The 18,879-nt window shown below is 39.5% G+C and overlaps 1 protein-coding gene and 1 pseudogene across 3 annotated transcripts; one reads left to right on the top strand and one right to left on the bottom strand.

Moving 5' to 3' along the window:
• The first annotated feature begins 4,059 nt into the window (after positions 1–4,059).
• LOC107742604 (serine/threonine-protein kinase SBK1 pseudogene) lies at positions 4,060–5,273 on the top strand (annotated as a pseudogene).
• Positions 5,274–10,323: 5,050 nt separating this feature from the next.
• On the bottom strand, positions 10,324–18,544 carry LOC107742589 (uncharacterized). 3 transcript variants are annotated; one of them, XM_016555632.1, is made up of 6 exons: positions 18,404–18,544; positions 13,125–15,331; positions 12,956–13,049; positions 12,278–12,327; positions 12,039–12,108; positions 10,324–10,629 (listed from the first exon to the last, which is right to left on the bottom strand). In XM_016555632.1, the coding sequence occupies exons 2-5, from the start codon at positions 15,324–15,326 to the stop codon at positions 12,064–12,066; spliced, it is 2,391 nt and encodes a 796-aa protein (XP_016411118.1). In that variant the 5' UTR covers positions 15,327–15,331; positions 18,404–18,544; the 3' UTR covers positions 10,324–10,629; positions 12,039–12,063. The 3 variants fall into 3 exon arrangements, with proteins under 3 accessions (XP_016411118.1, XP_016411115.1, XP_016411117.1); XM_016555629.1 differs by having other exon boundaries at positions 12,956–15,331; XM_016555631.1 differs by lacking the exon at positions 18,404–18,544 and adding an exon at positions 17,853–18,393 and having other exon boundaries at positions 12,956–15,331.
• Positions 18,545–18,879: the final 335 nt, after the last annotated feature.

Here is an 18,879-nt window from a genome sequence, read left to right on the forward strand (position 1 = left end):
GAGAGAGAAAGAGAGAGAGAGAGAGAGAGAGGCTGCATACTGCAGGCAGTACAGTGATATATGTGTGTGTGCATGTTTTTCTTTCCCGCTGGGGACTTTATACCTGAATACACACTGACTCTTGGGGACCTAAATTGAGGTCCCCATGGGGAAACAAGCTTGTAAATCATACAGAATGAGTTTTTTTGAGAATGTAAAAATGTCAGTAGTTTTCTGTGAGGGGTAGGTTTAGGTGTATTTTTGCGATAGAAAATACAGTGTGTACAGTATAAAAAAACATTACGCCTATGGAGAGTCCCCGTAAACCACAAATGCAAGTATGTGTGTGTGTGAGTGTGAGTGTGTGTGTTTGTGCATGTGTGTGTGTGTGAGTGTGTGCGTGCGTGTGAGTGTGTGTGTGAGTTTGTGTGTGTGCGCTGCTGCTGCTGTTGTTCTCAGTGTGGATGGGATGAGTCTGCAGGTATGTATAGGTCACCCAGAACTCAACAGCGTTTAATGGATGCTGTCAGAGTCCGGATGAGAAATGAGCAGAGCGTTCTGGGGAACAAGAGTGTGTTTAGATGCTGATCGCCTCTAGTGGATGCAGTTTCCCTTCACCGTCTGTGAGCTCTGCTGCTGAATGCAAACACACACACACACACACACATGCAGTGCTTCAGTTTTCTGTTGGAGAGAGACTCTGATCTCTGTTTGCACATGCCTGCCGGACCACAAGCACTCGTCCGTCCGCACATTCTGGGGAATGAATGTTAATGTGCAATAAGGGATTTGCTGGCTTGATTGTCTTTCACACCCCTGTGGTTTGAACACAAGGTGTGAGAGTCCGTTTTTAATGAAGCCGCTCCACACAACCTCCTGTTCACTGCTTCTTTCACTAGATATATACAGTATTGTCCAAGATCTCGCAGTCATGCTCATGCTCATTCTTAATAAACACCAGTATGTTTGTTTAAATGCATTCATTAACAAATTAGTACCATGTTGATTGAATATTGTGATGATACTGTGGATTGTATTTTGCTTAAAACAATGTTTTTCCAATTGCATTCTTTGGTTCTCATTGGGCAGTCAAACTGCTAGCCCCGCCCACAAATGCATACGATTGGTTGAGCCAATGTTGCTCTTTCAGGCTTTTCAGCATGTTTAAAGAAAGAGAGCAATAGCACAGAGCCACAGTGTGTTTAGGCCTTAAAATAGCTTCGTTTTAGTTGAAGTAGTGCTTAACTTAAAAAAACGTCTGCATGTGTCCTTTCATTGTAATCACACTCTCTGATTATGCTGCTCACAAAATGCTTGTATTAGTTGCAAAGGTCAAATGTGATGTGATTCTTCTCTGTCAACTGATGCAGAGGCCTTGAATTGTCACTTTGGCTTTCTATCATTCCATCAGTCCTTCACCACTCCATCACGCGTCTTTATTTACAAGCAAGTCCGGAAAGACAAGAAGTCTTTCAGGGTTAGTGAAGAAAACAAGTGGGACTGTAGGGAAAATGCATCAAATGCATAGTCCTGTTGAGGAGAACTGACTTATCTAATCATCTAATCTAAGCATTGCATTATTCAGAAAACATAAAAATCTGTATTGATGTCTTTTGTGCATGCTGAAGGTGTTGTGAAACACTGATTTATTTAATAATGAAACAAGTGAGTCACTGAATCATTTGTTCAACTGATTCATCCAAAATCACAGATTCATTCAGATACAAAACATGTGACTGAGCCATTGTATCATTCATTAACTGATTTGTTCAGAAACACTTTAACAAGTGGAATTAAACAAGCCACTGAGTCATTGAATCATTCACTCAATTCATTCCAAACACTGATTCATTTGGGAATTAAACAAGTGGCTGAGTCACTGAATCATTAATTTAACTGATTTGTTCAAAAACACTGATTCGTTCAGGAATGAAACAAGTGGCTGAGTCACTGAATCATTCACTCAACTGATTTGTTCACTGCTGCTGTGTGTTGCTCAGAGATGTGATGGTTGATTCTGCTGTGGTTCAGTGATGGCAATTCTGTGTTTAAAAGTCACTGAAGTTATTGAACGGTACACAATAAATTTTAATTTAACGCTAATAATAATTTTTCTAGGTCTACTCTTTATGCTGATGGTCAGATATTCTTCCTTTGAAGCTCAAGACTCACATTGGATGATCTCAAATCACATGATCAGTAGGTTGATTTAGAAAAAGTGTGACACAAATACTAAGATTTTCTAAAACTAATTTTTTCCTTTTCAAAACTTGCTTGAACTAATTGGACCATCTTATTCAGCAGGTTACGCAACAGCAGGTCAGATCGAGCTCTGCTTTAAAATGTAACGAAATTATAAATATTCAAGACGGACCCTGAAAAGATCAGACGATTGTAATCTAACATAAGCCACTGCAGCCAAACTCTTGAGAGCGAGACTGCTGAGGCATGAAGCAGAGGAGAGATCAGCGGGTTAGATGAGGAGAGGATAATGACATTCCCTGCGGCACACCACTGCTCAGTCCTTAGGCTTAGAGGAAGGCGGCTCCTAAACTGAAATGTGTTTCCTTGTTCTTTGTGTCGCAGTGAAGCCGAGCGATCGTCAGCAGAATGAGCTCTTCTCCCGTCGTCTCACGCGTGTCCATCGACATCCTGGAGGAACTGCAGCGCTTCGCAGCTCAAAACCTGGAGAAGCTGGAGCTCAACAAATACTATGAAGTCATACAGGAGCTCGGGAAGGGCACCTACGGCAAGGTGGACCTCGTCAGCCACAAGATCAGAGGTACAGCACATTTACAGACCAGGGGTATTATAGTGAGCGCAAACTAAAGAAAACAACAACAACAGTTTCATTACATGAAAGAAAATAAACAGAAAATTAAATTCTATTAAATTCTCATGTAGCTTAAATTTAAGTATTAAAATAACTAAAAAAAAGCTCGACCAGTAAGAGGTTTTTAATTACATTTTAATTATCACATATGAATTTGCAAACATTTATTAAAATGACAACCACTTTTTCTCAGTACTAATCATCCACATTTGTAAGTAAGAGTAATGGATTGCATCACAGCATCCATAATATTGGCATTATTGTATATATATACAGGGGTGCGACCAAAATAAAAAATGCGCTGGGTAAATGTCCGCATGGTGGACAGCTGTTAATGCACAAACACTGTTTTACATCGACTCACTGTAATACTGTATAAGATTTCCATTCGAACTGAAAGCATAAATCTGCCAGTTTCAGAGCAAAACGCTGAAACCAGCAGCACATATACTTACCTGCCAGCAACCTGCCAAAATACAAGCTTGCTGATTTTCGGTTTGAAAAAAAAAAAAAAAGTAAAATAAGAAATAAAAAAAAATGTAAATATTAGTATTGTATTTTTTTTAAGTTTACTATAAAATAATTGTATTTTTATTTAATACTCACTTTTTATTTTAAAATATAATGGTATGATCACATTTTATTTATTATTTTATTTAAAAAAGCAAAATAAATAAAGTGCAATAATACTATTATTACTATTATTAATTATATTATCTTTTATAGTTATATTTAATGGGTCACACTATTGTTTAATGTGAGCACAAAACCAAATCTTCAAACTTGCATGCATCCCTGTGTAGATGGATGGATAAGCAGATAGATAGATGATGGATAAATAGATAGATAGATAGATGATAGATGGATAGATAGATAAACATTAAACACTGAAAGAAACAATGCATGTATGGAATGTAACTGCTAAAATCTATATTATATTTAATTCATATCTTGAGTTTGATATTTTGTCTTTTAAACAATTGGTTTACAAAAAGTAGTCCATATTCAGCCAAAACTTGCACATATGATTGTTGGTGAACTGTTCATGTAATTGTTCTTAAAGTGACAGTTCACCCAAAATCGAAAATCATTCTGTCATCATTTACTCTCCTCATGTCGTTCCAAACCTGCATGAGATATTTTGAATAATGTGGGTAAAAACAAACAAAAAAAAAGCCTGTTAAGGTCAATGGCTACCTGGTTATCAGCATTCTTCAAAATATCTTCTTTTATGTACCAGAGAAGAAAGAAACGACTGGATGACAGAATTTGCAATCCCTTAAATCTTGATATAAACTCTGATGATGGTGATCATTGTTACTCTCAATCTTCTGGCTCAGGTGGGTTTGCCGGAGCCGGTGGCGAAGCGCTGCGTCCATCAGGTGGCCATCGCTCTGGAGTACCTGCACTCCAAAAAGCTGGTGCACAGAGACATCAAGCCCGAGAACATCTTAATCTTTGACAAGGAGTGTCGCAAGGTCAAGCTGTCGGACTTCGGCATGACGCGGCGCGCCGGCTCGCCAGTGAAGCGCGTGAGCGGCACCATCCCGTACACGGCGCCCGAGCTCTGCGACTCGTCCAAGCACGAGGGCTTCTGCGTGGACTACAGCACAGACGTGTGGGCCTTCGGAGTGCTGCTGTTCTGCATGCTGACCGGGAACTTCCCCTGGGAGAAGGCCATGCCGTCTGACAGCTTCTACGAGGAGTTCGTGCGCTGGCAGAGGTGGCGGATGGTCGCGGTGCCGTCGCAGTGGCGCAGATTCACAGACGAAGCTCTGCGCATGTTCCGAAAGCTCCTGGCCTTGGAGCAGGAGCGCCGCTGCTCGGTCAAGGAGGTGTTCGCGCATTTTGGCCACTGCTGGATGCTGGATGGCCAGGCTGCGCTGAACTCTTCGTCTGAGGAGGAGGAGCTGCTGGTGGACCGTATGAAGCAGCAGACCTTGTCTCCGACGGCTTCCAAGACCAACAGCATGGAGTCGGGAGCGGCTCACCACTTCACCTCCGTGTCCACGAACAGCTCCGTGTCTTCCACCAACAGTTACGAGCGCTCGGCCAGAGACAGCCCGCCTAGCAGCCGCATCCTGGTCACTACGCCGATAGAGATCTGCGTGTAGAGATCCAATCACGCGCACAAGCAGACTCGAAACTCTCCGGAACGGAGTCTATAGCGCTATCACAGCGCAAAAAATGACTTGATTCTCCGGTCGGCTCGACTAACATTCCTAATAGAGATTGCAATGCGAAGAAACATTGCACTGAAACTGTGAAATACCGCACAGGAGACCTGTTTGCATCCAGAACGATAACTGTAACGATAACTATATTAGCATCCACACCAACTGACGCTCTGTTTATTATAAGCGTGCCACAGTTTTGTTGTCTGCAGATTTCCGGTGGACTCTGATTGGCTGTCGGTGTTTTTATTGTTCATTCACTGTTCTGAAACTAATTTTCTGAAACGGATGTCTAACATTTTTTTTTTAAATGTTACTACTTGTTTCAGAACCTTCAGAGAAAAGTAACATTTGTAAAATGATCAAATTGAATGTTCCCTCAACGTTACCATATAACCAAGAAAACAATGTTTTTGAAACATTTAAAAAACTGGACATTTTGATCGTTCAGAGAACATTCAGAAATAATGTTTTCACAACGCGGACTTCCCTATAGACAGAGTATAGAAGACCTATATCAGTATAAGCTCTTTGCTATAGACCAGTTTCAGTGTTTGCAAACAGTGATGATGTTTTTTGTGGGCGGAGTCTATCTGGAGGCAGAAAATTACCGTTTTATAGTAGCAGTCTACGGAAGCCATGGAATAAAAACGGTAATTTTGAGTTTATAGTTCAAAATTCTGACTTTTTTCTCGCAATTCCGAGATTATATTTCACAATTCTAATAAGAAAAATCAACTCGTCATTCTCTCTTTTCCCCTCGGCTCAGAATCACGAGTTTATAATCCCACACTTCTGGCTTTTTTTCCCTCAGAATGGACAAACTCGCAACTGTTGAGTTAAATTGAGTTATAAAGTCCGAACTAGGAGATTTAAACTTGCATTTGCGAGAAAAAAAAGTCAGAATGGTGAGATAAAATTGGTAAATGTTATAGGTTTAAATAGTAGTCTACGTGAATATTATGCAGACCTAAATCAAATTTATGCTTTAAAAGTAGTGTAATCATAGCAGGTCTCATCCATAGTCTGTCCGTTTAAACGTCTGCGTTTAGCTTCAAGTGGCGTCTTTGACGACAGTATTCTATAAAAATGATTTGCATTCCGATTCTGACATTCAAAGGCACAACAATACATTTTTTCTCTTGTTCCATGGATTTTCCCCATTTCCCTCCACTTGCTCCCAGTGCTTTTCTGCCACCAAAATGCGCAGCTGCAAGTGACGTAACGGTGACGTCTACTCCAAACTGGTCTATTCTCTTTGAATTAGAACGAGTACTAAATCTTTATATATTTATTATAAGCACGCCACAGTTTTGTCATCTGCTGCTTTAAATGCTCGAGCTCTTGGATTCTGATTGGCTGTCAGTGTTTTTACCGTTCATTCGCTGAACGCTCTCTCAAAGTTATGAACAAACCTTCATCCAGTAACGCTAATAGAACATTTGTTCTATTCTATTTTAACTGAAATTTAAAAATGGTAGCACAAAAACACTATTTATACACAATTCATAGAAGTTTTTTTTTAGTTGCACGTTCATCCGACATTTTTTAAAGTTGCTACTTGTTTCAGAATTAGTAACGTTCCCATAATGTTTACAGAACGATAAAGTGGAATGCTCCCTTAACTTTCGCAGAACCAAGAAAAAACTATTTAAAAAACATTTTAAACTGTAAGAACATTCAGAAATAATGTTTTCATAACTTAATGGGAGCGTCAGCAAAACGTTTTGTTTGTTAGCTGGGTGTCGTTATCGTTATAGTTGTAGTGTGGACTTCCCTATTCTCTTTGAATTAGAAGGATTATTAAAACTTCGTAGTTGTTATAGTTATTGTCTTTGAACAGGCTTTAGCTCATGAATAAGCAATGGATCAATAAATGAGTGGATTGAACATCTTGAACATGTGAATCCAGTTCCAGCGGGAAGAGTTACGAGGACTTCCCAAAAACATCTGTAAAGCAATATATGAAGCAAAAAAGAAAGGAGAATATCTGGGATCTTCATTCTTGTGAGGAATTCATCAGCAGTCATTTCAGCGAATAAGACATTAATGATACTTGCTAAGATTTAGTGCGTACGAATTATTTAAAGCAACCAAACGGAAGCTTTTCCAGAGGTTCATGACACTGTTTTTGAGGCTGAAATAGCAGATGTGAATTTAAAAGCACTAAACTTTATTCGTTTAGAGTATTTTTTATTTTCTGTGATTGCTTTACGAGTCGGACCTCGTGCACTGGCTGTAGTGGTGAACACTGTATCTGTTTAAAGACCCGACAGGATGAAAATATGTATTTTTGCCTACTGTACAATTTGGTTTTCTTGGTGTTCCCCCTTTAAAGTCTCATATTTTTCTACATTGGTTTGAAGTGAAACTCCGAACTTAGAGCGCAGATGTGCAACTGCATGACCTCGATGAAAACAAAACATTGCAGATATGCGAGAATTGATGTCATGTGAACATTTTTGCTGTCTCGATTTTTTGCATAATGTTTCAGAGTGAAATTGTAGTAGACGACGTAGGGCGAAACATCCAGCCAGCCAAATGAACTGTTCGTTTTGTTGTCGTGTTTGTGCGCTGCTGCTGTTGTTAATTTCTCAATGAGATCAAGAACTACCTGATTGAAACACCTCACTTCTGTCAGATACTGAAAGCGATTGTTTTCAGGAGAGGTTGATGGGAATCTTGCGGAGAAGTTTGCCATTGAACTAGGCATTGGAGACGAGCAGAAGGGTACAGATGTGTTTGGTTTTATGCTACACGTCTGCATGAGCTTCAACATGAGTATGTTCTGAGAAGAAAAGGTTAGCAATAGTCGAATCACCCTCTTTGCATCAAAAGAGGCTCATTGGATCAGAAATATCCTGTTCTTACACATCGTAGACACAAACTACACATACTGGCCGTCAGACGCCTTCAGCAGTGCGTAACCTTATGTCAGGAACAAATGAAAAGAAGCCGTTTGGATTCTGGTGAGGGTTTTGAGTTCATTATCTGTGGGAGGGCTTTCAGTCATCAAAGCAAACTGAAACTTGTCTCAAATCTGTCTTCCTGTAAGTTCAGATTTATTCAGAAATAAATCTTGACTGAAATGTGCACGTGTTTGTTTTTGTAGGTTTGAATTACTGCTTTTTAATCTTTAAATTCAGACTTTTTTCTCTATCAGAATTCTGAGTTTACATCTCACAATTCAGACTTTTTTTTCTCTTGGAATTCTGAGTTTACATCTCGCAATTCTCACCCTTTTCTCGGAATTCCAGGTTTATAGTATCACAATTCTGACTTTTTTATCTCTTGGAATTCTGAGTTTATATTTCACAATTCTGAATTTTTTTCCTCAGGATTATAGGTTTTTCTCGGAATTCCAGGTTTATAGTATCTCCCAATTCTGACTTTTTTCTCTCGGAATTCTGAGGTTACATCTTGCAAGTGACTTTTTTCCCTCACGATTCCGAGTTTATATTTCACAATTCAGACCCCCCCCCCTCAGGATTCAAGATTTTTCTTGAAATTCCAGGTTTATAGTATCTCCCAATTCTGACTTTTTTCTCTTGGAATTCTGAGTTTACTTCTCGCAAGTCTGACTTTTTTCCTCATATTTCCGAGTTTATATTTCACAATTCTGACTTTTTTTCTTGGCATTTTAAGCTTACATTTCACAATGCCAAGTTTGCATCTTGAAATATTGACTTTTTCTCTCGGAATTCTGAGTTAAATTTCACCATTCAGAATTTTTGTCCTCAGGATTCTGTTTTTTTTTCTTGGAATCCCCAGTTTGCATCACACAATTTTTATTTATTTTTTCTCGGAATTCTGATGTTTTTTTTTTTTGGAATTACGAGTTTAAATTTCACAATGCAGAGTTTGCATCTTGAAATTTTGACTTTTTTCCCTCGGAATTCTGGGTTTTTTCTTGGAATTCCCAGTTTGCATCTCGCAATTTTGACTTTTTTTTTTTTTTCTGTATTCTGAGTTTAAATTTAACAGTTATGACTTTTTTCCTCGGAAGTCCGTGGCAGAAATAAGCTTTGTTAAATGTTATGTAGTTATGGGTAAAAAAAAATAAATAAAATTTCCTAGCCATATTAATCATAAAACTATGCGCAAACACAAATGAGTGTGAGACCGACGGCAAAGTAAAAGAAGCCAGTTTATTACGCTGACCAACTGGGTTAAGTCAGTTCAGGATAAATACATTTTGGGTAAGAATGTCAACAACAACGCAAAAGAACCCTGCTCAACCCTGAGATTAAGATCTGAAAAGATGGAACATTTGGAAAAAAAACAATGCAATCAAAAACGGAATTTGGTATGATGCTAAAACGTGACAATTCATTGAAGTTAAGCAAAAAAAAAATCGAATGTATTCATTCAGGATTCAGTCCTGAACAAAAGTATGGCACACAACAGGAGTACATTAACACAAGACACGAGCAACATCCCATGAACCAACCTCTCAACACAAGCTGCCAAACTACATCAGGCTGCATTTGGCACAGATTCCAGATTCATCTTGAACTTCGGACAAAAATATTGACACATAAATAGTCTGTACACATAACGTGCTGCACATCTACCGAACGAGTCTCAAAATCCCGATCTCTTTCATCAAACATAAAACAAGTGCATCCTGGGTAAAAGCCATGAATAAACGGATAGTGATTTGTCTCAGCGAGGCAGCAACAAACGAATAAAACCAGTTTTAGAAAAGAATTACATGTTAACAAATTGCATCAAAACAGTTCACAACTGTTGAAAGGAAATCCTTCAAGGGCCCCTGAAGTTACAAACCCAAAAGATGCCACGAGTATGTTACAGGTCATTTCTGATGATATGTCCTCACTAATGCAGGCTTATCGTTTACACTAGATATAGATTACGCAGAGCATGTAAGTGCATAGAACTATAAGAAAATCCACTGGCTGTGGTTCAAATGAAGATATCTGATATACTGCAACACTAATATTCAGCATTTAATTACAATAAACGTTTGCATTCTGTGAATTATACAATTAATGTAATTGAAAACGAACATTAAATACTTCACGTTCACAATGTGGGTACACGTCCTCCGCGTGAAGAAACGCACATGAACTCTGAAGCCAACAGACTAATCTCCGACAAAAAGAAATCATCACACGTTCCCGTCATAAATGCTCGCTATCTCGTTTTCCTTCACTTCAACTAAACATTTTTTCATGACTAGATGCCAACTGAATATTAAGTGATGATTATAAACACGCATTTACATTCTGACAAGCAGTATATTTAAAATTCAGATGATAAAATAAATTTTCTTCATAAATTAAGACAAAATGAACAAAAAAAATTGATTTTGGAGATAAGCCTTTGCTTACAAAAAACATAAATATGACACATACTTAATAAAATCATATTGGTAAATAAGACGCTGTGAGGATTGGTCTTCTGCTTCGAGCCCCTTAAATGCACAATTCCCTGACGTTCCCCACATTCAACCTCGCAAAATGACTCTGTCTTTAGTGCGAGTCTCACAAAGTGCCGTTTGTGTGATAGTGACGATGTTATGAGCAGTGCAGCAGCACAATTATTAAGGTGTTTGGGTGTTGTCTGAAGCTCCTGCGGTCGGCGCGCACAGAAACACTGGAGTTAGAGATCAGCCGCACTCTATGAGGACAGACAGAGAGATTTACAGTCAGATACTGGATTTACTGTATTTACTGTATATCTGAAACGTGCTGCGACTTAATGCCATTCACATCCAGCGTGCAAAACGTGCTGAAAGCCACACATTTGCAATGGAAAGCAAGATCTCCATTACTTTTTAATTTGTTTTACATGAAAATGGATTGAATAAGCTCTGCTCTCGAGCACTAGAATATGAAAATAACTATTACTGTAAATTCTGATCACACGGCAAAATAACGTTCTTTCTTCCGTCTTGTTTTTCAGTGCAAATGTCTAAAGATTCTTAAATCAAGATACATTTACTTGAGACACAAAATTACACGAGATATGATACGAAAAGACAAGTCGTTTTCTGAGAAATGCAACAAAATGAAGAGAGTTTATGATTATAACAACAATAACAAATATCTGCCAATGGAGTCAGAAAAATCAACTTCATTCAAAGGAAAAATAAGATCATTTTTCCTCACCCTATTGGCTGATATTTGTTCTTGTTTTAATCATAACTTTCATAAGACTTCATATATTCATTTTGCATCTCCAGTAAATGTATCCTGATTTAAGGATATTACATTTTTATTTTTACTAAAAGACTAAAATACTGAGCATGACATTCATGTTTTTCAACATTTAATGATTTAAGACCATTTTAAGGCCATGATCTGTGGAAGGATGAATTAAGACTTTTTAAAACCCCACATAAAAGCAAAGCATGAATTAATTTATTTAAAGCAAAACTTGTGGCATATGGGCAACGCACTGCACAAATAAACTTGTTCTGGAACTGTTACATTTAAAGCAATTGTTATAGAGTGACTCAAACTAAAATCCATGTTTATAATGTTTATAAAACAACGTGACTTACATGTTTTTTTCTTTCTCTCAACAATGCAATTTTAACTCTTTCCCAGCCAGTGTTTTTTTTTTTTTTAAGTTGTCAGTCACTGTCTGCATTTTTGATAATTTTCACAAAAGGTTCATGGCCCCCAGAATATCTTGTCGTATGAATATCTGAACATGCAACATTTTATTCTAGTGACATTTCGAACAAAAAGCTGAAAAAATCGAGTGTTTGTAAAAGACTACGTCTGGATCAGATTCAGAACGATGATCAATCCATCAACACTTTTTCAGCACTTAAACAACAAGTTTAATGCTTGATCGCGTTATTTTATGCATATGCTTGTTTCTGCTGCTCCTTCACTGTGTTTTGATCCAGACGTTCAATACTCTTTCAGAAGATGTGTAATAGCACCTCCTACTGTACACCAGTGAAAACACGGAATTCCGTCAATGGCGAGGAAAGAGTTAACTTAGTCACATGTGACTTATTTTCCAGAAAATACAGTATGCATGTATTGAGTCAGTTAAATGTGAAGCACTCAAACCTCGCATAGCGTCCTCTTTCTCCTGTCACCTGCTGATTTGACGATTTGATGATCCTTTAATGGACTTGTTCTAATGCATCAGACAAAAGAAATGAGAAAAATCTGAGGAATTCACAAAAAGCACAACATGCTTGTAATATTTAGCATCTTAAGTAAAAAATGTTCAAATACAAATAAATGCATTAATCAAATAGCTGAATATTTTTATGTTAACTCCTCTAAAAACATTTCACATATACCTTGTGCTTTCTGCATTTCATTGAGAAATTATCCTCGTTTAATACACAACCTACAGAAACAGGAAACACATCAATTAGTTTTGAAGGGTATAAACTGGACAGTACAAGAAAAAACACACATTAGGAAGTTCACAGCAAATCATAATAGAGAATTACGAAACTTAAACATAAAAAAAGAAACTTAAGAAAAAAAAATTCATATATTTTATATATATATATATATATATATATAAGTGCACTAACATATATAAATAAAATATTTCATATAAAAATAAAAAAATGAATACATTTATTTAATAAAGAAAGAAAGAAAAAAAATACATATATACATACACATAAAATAAACAGGAGCAGATAAATATTCTCAAATCTCAGTGCTGTTCTGAATGCAACTGCTAAAATACCAACTGTTGACTCCACTTTTCTGCTAGAAATTATATGCATATATTTTATATTTTAGTTTACATCAAATCTTTCATGCACGGGCAGATTCGCACATTTATTGCCCGTGTCGTGTTTCACACTGTTTCCATGTGTGTCTGAACACAAGTTTGAACACATCTGCTTAGCAAACGCAGACACTAAAGCAGCTGTTACCAGGCAGATCGGCATCAAAACGCCTGTTTCGGACCACAATGCAGTGTGTGTGTATCGTGCAACAGAATGCAGACGACTCACCGGACTGCAGCGCACATGTGTAGTGGTATTTGTTCGGACAGCCTTTGAAAACGCAACCCAGCGTGGCTCCCCTTCTTTGACACGTCGAACAGACCTGGATAAAGAAACGGGTGGGTGTCATTACTGCAGGCTGCGGAGCGCTAAACGATCTGGGTATCTGAAATCTTACCGACGCTTTGGCCAACCTGACCGCGTTTTCCAGACCGTACAGTTTTCCCCGCACCAGAAAGACGCCTGCGGACCATATCGCGCAGTCCTCGTGGAGCCAGTGCTCGTTTGCATCAAGAGGAACCACGGGAGGACTGAACCAATCGGTGTCGCCGTCTGTCCTGGGTCTCTTAGACAAAGGACTATTGGACAACTCACTATCGCTGGTCCAAAAAGACTTAGTCCAGCTGCCTGAAGCAACACATTTCTCTCCAAAAGACGAGTCTGAGTCACTATTATCCTCTTCCTGTGGATTAGGAGCCGCTTTAGAGGCCGATTTGAAACCTTCAGGGTAATACGGCCCATGTAAGTCTCCGAGGTCCATTGCATTGGCCGAGCCTCCACAGAGACAGCAGACCAGGACATCCCGCTGCATGCCGTCCTCACAGATCCGTCCGTACTGCAATCCTGGTGTCGCGGGCTTCACGCCGGACGCAAACCCGGCACACACCCGCCGCTTTCCCTGCTTGCTCCGGACGCTGTCCTCGGGGTAGCTGATGACCGTACAGATCGGGAAGGCTTTGATCTGGACGCGCACGCAAGGCGTGAAGGTCTCGTCCCGCACAATATTCTTCTCCTCCTTGTATTTCAGACATTTGAGTTTGATTTCGGGTTCCTGTGGCGAGAAAAATGACGCATGGCCGACTTTGTGTTTGTTTTTTCTCCGTTTGGCCGATTTCTTCACAGATGTTGTCGTAATTGGTTTTTGACGGTTAACTTGTGCCGAATGAAGGTTTCTTATCCTTCCGGATGACTTTTTCTTTGTGCGTTTTACAAATGCCTTCGCAGAAGATGAGGTAGATAGCATGGCTTTGCGTCTGCTCGATCGTCTGACGTCGGTTTCTTCTTTCTTCTTCTTTTCATCCGCTACACTGCGTCTCCTTTCCAGAACATTTTTCTTGGACTTGCTCGTTTGGAGTTTTCTTTTACAAACACGACTCGATTTGCACCTGACGGGATGGATGTCTTGAACGATGGCTCCCATTCTTATGCCTCTTCTAGCTCTCGGAGGCAGTATTTTCCTCTCAAGCTTGTTGGTGGTGACTGAACTGTCGCTAAGCGACAAATCATTGGTTGTTTTGAATGCATCCGTGTCGGTTTGTTCTGCAGATGCATCGCTGACGTGCATGGACTCTGTGTTGCACGTTTTGTCAGTTTTCCCTGTTTCTGGAGATTCTGTCTCCGCTATCATAGAATCAAACTGCTCTTCTTGCTTTGCATCCCCCACTTCTTTACTCGGAGAACTCGCGGTTCGCGGCAAAGCGAAAACATCCTCTATTTGCTCCGCCGACGGAGACTCTGGATCCAACGGACTGATGAAGTCTTGGTTTAACGAAATGGCAAAGCTCGCCGCTCCCGGCTCGTTCGGTAAAACCACCGGCTCCTCAGATCTAGAGATGAGGAAGACGAGCTCTGGATTCACATTCCGGTGCAAACCGTCAGCGTTCGTGCCATCGTTGTCCGGAAATCCTCCCACGAAGGGTCCGACGTTCCACAGGCCATTCGCAGCTCCAATTTGGAGCTCGTCCATGCTGATGGGGAACCTGCACTCGCTGGGATCGACTTGTAAAGATTTGAGAGTTTCCAAAGCAAGGCTTTCCACATCTTGCACATCCGGAGGTTGCTGAAGGTAGCAGAACGCCGCCATGTTCTCCACGACCTGAGCCGGCGTCATGAAGCCGAACTGATCACAGGCCGTCAGTCCAACCGGCACAGACACCGGCTGGAGACAGTGTTGGTCCACCGAAAGCGCCGCATCTCCTGCATCCCTCGTCAGCTTTCCGGCATCATATGCAGCGGGATGCAGCACAAACGCCTTGCTCAAGGAAGGAACGTCGTAAATCGGAGAATGTTCTGAGAAGACGTGCGACCGGCTCACGTAGGAGAGCGTGACGGTCGTGTTGGAAAACGCATTATCCGGTTGGATCTGGTCTGTGGGGAGCGGCAGCGGATCAGAGTCGGTTTCTGGAAGCAACATCCCATTGCTGGTCCCGGGATTGACGAACCAGCCCGGCGTCTGGACGACACGCAAGGCGTCGATGGGGTTGGCTTTCAGAAGGCATTCCTCAGCGTTGCGCGTCAGATCGAAGATGTTGGGGAGGCTGCAGGCGGACGACAGATCCTGAGGCTGTAAACCAGCTGAGTCGCTGGGAGGCTCTTCCATATCAACTGAGAGCAGAAACACGAGGGTCAATTTTGTTTTTATAGTATCATTAAATGCAATGCAACTTCACTGATGTGCTTTGACAATAAAAATTAAATAAATATAGCTGCTAGCAGCGATACGGGGCCAAGCACCAAAGGTGCAGCAAGCATAGCAACCACTGCAAGTGTAAGCACTGCAAGCACAGCAATCTCATCAGAGCACATCACACTGAAGAGTCAAAAGCTCTACACTGTGCATCTCAAAGGCACAAAACACTCTTAAGTTTTTCTATATACATGCACCGCATGTTATGTGCCACAATGGATTCGAAACCCCATTCTGGAAGGTTCGGGGTCTGTGGCTTAGCAGTGTGTGCCACTCAGTCGGTGCACATTCAACAGGCTGCTGAGGAGAGCTTTCAGTGTGAGAATGAGCACACTAAGCGTTACTTAGCATGTTGACGAGATTAGCATGCTAAGCTAACTTAATGCTAATGTAGTTTACGGTTAACTGCACATTAGAAAGAATGGCAAGTGGCTAGCATGCTAACCAATTAACACACTAAGCTAACTAGCATAAGTCAAAAACACGGACACGGTCAACTTCGGAAAGGTATTTCTCAGGAACGGTACCGAATATCAAAAATCCGTTCAGTAATTTTTTCAGTCAAAATTTGACAATTTACAGGAGTAGCAGCGGAAAAACTTTTTTTTCCATTTACGTTTAAATGTCGGACAAACAAAATGAAGGAAAATTCAAAATGAGACATTGTCAAAATTAGGGATATGCCGGTATCAAATTTTCATGTTGCGATTAATTGCTAATGCGCGTTTTTGCAAAAATCCTTATATCTCTGGAACACTAGGTGGCGCTGTGTTCAAACTTCTCAGGTGCCTCCGGGACATGCTGTCGATGATCTCTACCAATTTTTGTGCTAACTTTTCATATTGTTCATGAGATATTGCAATTTATGACTAATTACAAAATGGTGGCCCGATGGTTAGTTGGATTGGTATGCTCGGATTCAGCATGATAAAAGGAATCCATAGACACCAAGACCATGATTCTGACTAACTGTTCAAATGTAATTAGCAAAAATAGCAATTTTACAGATCTAATTACCTGTAGGTGGTGCTGTTGCCAAATTTGGCATGTACCTTTAAATCATGGTTCTGATGAAGCGCACCAATTTTCATTTCGATTGATTAAAGTTTGACTGAGATACAGCCACTGAACCAATTTCGGGTCAACCTTAAGTTCACAACATCATAACTTTGGAACAAAGATGAATTAAAAAAAAACTGTTAAGTCATTTCTGTGCGGCTCAGTCCAAAGATCATCTGAGCCAATTTTTGTAAGAATTGGGCAAAATTCGAAAGAGAAGTAGCAAAAAAACGGAAGACTGTACTTTTCATAATGGCCACTACTATAATGGGCAGAGTCTTAATGTAAGCTATTGAATGTGATCAGCATGATTAGAGTAATCAGGTGCACTAAGTTTAATTTTTCTAGAACAAAGGGTTCAAAAGTTATAACCATTTCAATGTTGAATTTTTGAACAGGTGGTGGCGCTATAGAGTTGGTCCTAGAGACTCCAAAATTGGTCAAATCACTATTCATGACCATCACTACAATTGTGCCAAATTTCATCATTTTCTCATTTTCCGTTCATAGGGCTGCCAGTGACTACCATTCGGGAAGAAGAATTAAATTTTTAAACACCGTTAAAAACAATGCTGACTGCAAGTTGACTGATGTGCTTTGACAGAAAATTAAATATTTAATAAGACGTTAAATAAAAAGTTGACAAAAATGCAAAAGCTAAAATAAAAACAGATAATAATAATAAAATGAAAAATTAAATAATAAAGATAATAAAAGCTGGTCATATGCCAAACAATAGAAAAAGGTCTTCAAATTGGATTTGAAAATGCTGAATATGATGTTAATGTTCCTGTAAATTATCACCACGACTTAATCTTAATTTTGAACCACTTTATTAATATTGATGTATTTTGACTTTTGTGGCACCTGCTCTATGAACAAAAAATAAATATAATAATAATAATAGTAATAAATTAATTAAAAGTTATGAGTATGATCTAAAAAAAAAAAAGACAAAATGGTCTTTATTGTCACACTTGTGATCTTCACGGTGACCGGCACTGGAAATTAATAAGAAATATGAAAATACAAAACCTAATTTTTGGAGGTACAATCTACAAATCAGCCACAATGAAGTCTTTGATATATAAATATATATATATTTCTTTAACTTATTATTTTATATATTTTATATAGGAAAAAATGGTGCCAATTTGGAAAAGAACACCGTGTAGCTCTATGAAATACCCTCTAAAAGCAAAATATTAAAGGATTAACACTACTGAAACAAATTATATAGGCCTAGTACATTTCATTATTAAAAATATTGTGCTTTTTTTCGATCTGTTTACTGAATACCAGTATTTACCAGGGTAATGAACAATTACTAAATTCATACAGCATAGTATTTTAATATAAACCAGTTAATATGTAACTTACCACGGTATTCTACACAGTACTGCAAAGGATACCACGGTATTTGCTGAACTTCAGCTTTGTGTCTGGATACTTTATAAATCACGTCTGTATTCCTGTATTTGGTGTCAAACTCATGATGAGGCCTTCATTAATGCCAAAAACAAGCTGTTTTATTGTCTGCATTCATATTTCAGCGCTTTAATTGGATTTATTAGCGCATGAACCCGGAATTGTAATATTTTATCGTCAGGATCGGCTAAATCTGTCTTTTGCGCTTCAGAATATATCTGATTATGATCAGGATAACATCAGGAGTGTCAAACATCTGCAGAGCAGGTTTAATCCGGGCTTCGCTTTACCTGAGCTGCGTTTGTTATGCTAGCGTTAGCATAGCGGCTTGTTAGTACGCTGGCTAATGCACATCCCGACGACAATAAACAACGCACACCGACGCGTCCAGCAAATGAATGTCGTTATGAACCCAACTACGCAGCGCAATTAATGAGAGATTAATGAAGCGCCGCGGGCTCCCGTTAGCAGCCGAGCTAAACAAAGAAAGAGCGCGGACTCACCGGAGCGACGCGACGCGACGCGACGCGTTCATTCACGAAACCATCGCAGACTCCGTGCCGCCGGAACGGAACGCGCTCCAGGTGCCGCCGCGCGTGTCTGAGAAGACAGCGCGGTTCGGACTGAACTCTGCTTCTCTGCTGTCGCCGCGCTGCATTCTGGGACTCGTAGTCCGTCCACTGAACTGTGTCGTTATTACGCGGAACAGAATGTTCATTTCAAGCAAAGCGTTGTGATGCATCTCTGTGCGTTCTCCGCTCAGGGCTCACACAGCTGCAAGTGTCCATTTCTAAGACTTGCTAAAAAATTGCAAGCATTTTCAAGGTCTGGAAAGCACAATTTTAAAGTCTTTTTTTTCTGCTACCTGGTTTGGAAAATCAGTGCAAATATTTTTATTTTATTTTATTTCATTGAAAATATAAATGCTTATCATTATAAATTATTTAATAATTTATTTTAAATGTCAAAAAAAAAAAAA

This window comes from Sinocyclocheilus rhinocerous, unplaced genomic scaffold (assembly GCF_001515625.1).
Source record: "Sinocyclocheilus rhinocerous isolate Xijiao unplaced genomic scaffold, SAMN03320098_v1.1 scaffold706, whole genome shotgun sequence".
Lineage (NCBI taxonomy): Eukaryota > Metazoa > Chordata > Actinopteri > Cypriniformes > Cyprinidae > Sinocyclocheilus > Sinocyclocheilus rhinocerous.

Coding starts and splice junctions, on each gene's coding strand:
- LOC107742589 (XM_016555629.1), bottom strand. CDS start 15,326: ATGGAAGAGCCTCCCAGCGACTCAGCTGGTTTACAGCCTCAGGATCTG. Junction 12,328..12,955: donor CACATGTGCGCTGCAGTCCG/GTGAGTCGTCTG, acceptor CTGTTTCTGTAG/GTTGTGTATTAAACGAGGAT. Junction 12,109..12,277: donor TGAAATGCAGAAAGCACAAG/GTATATGTGAAA, acceptor CTGATGCATTAG/AACAAGTCCATTAAAGGATC.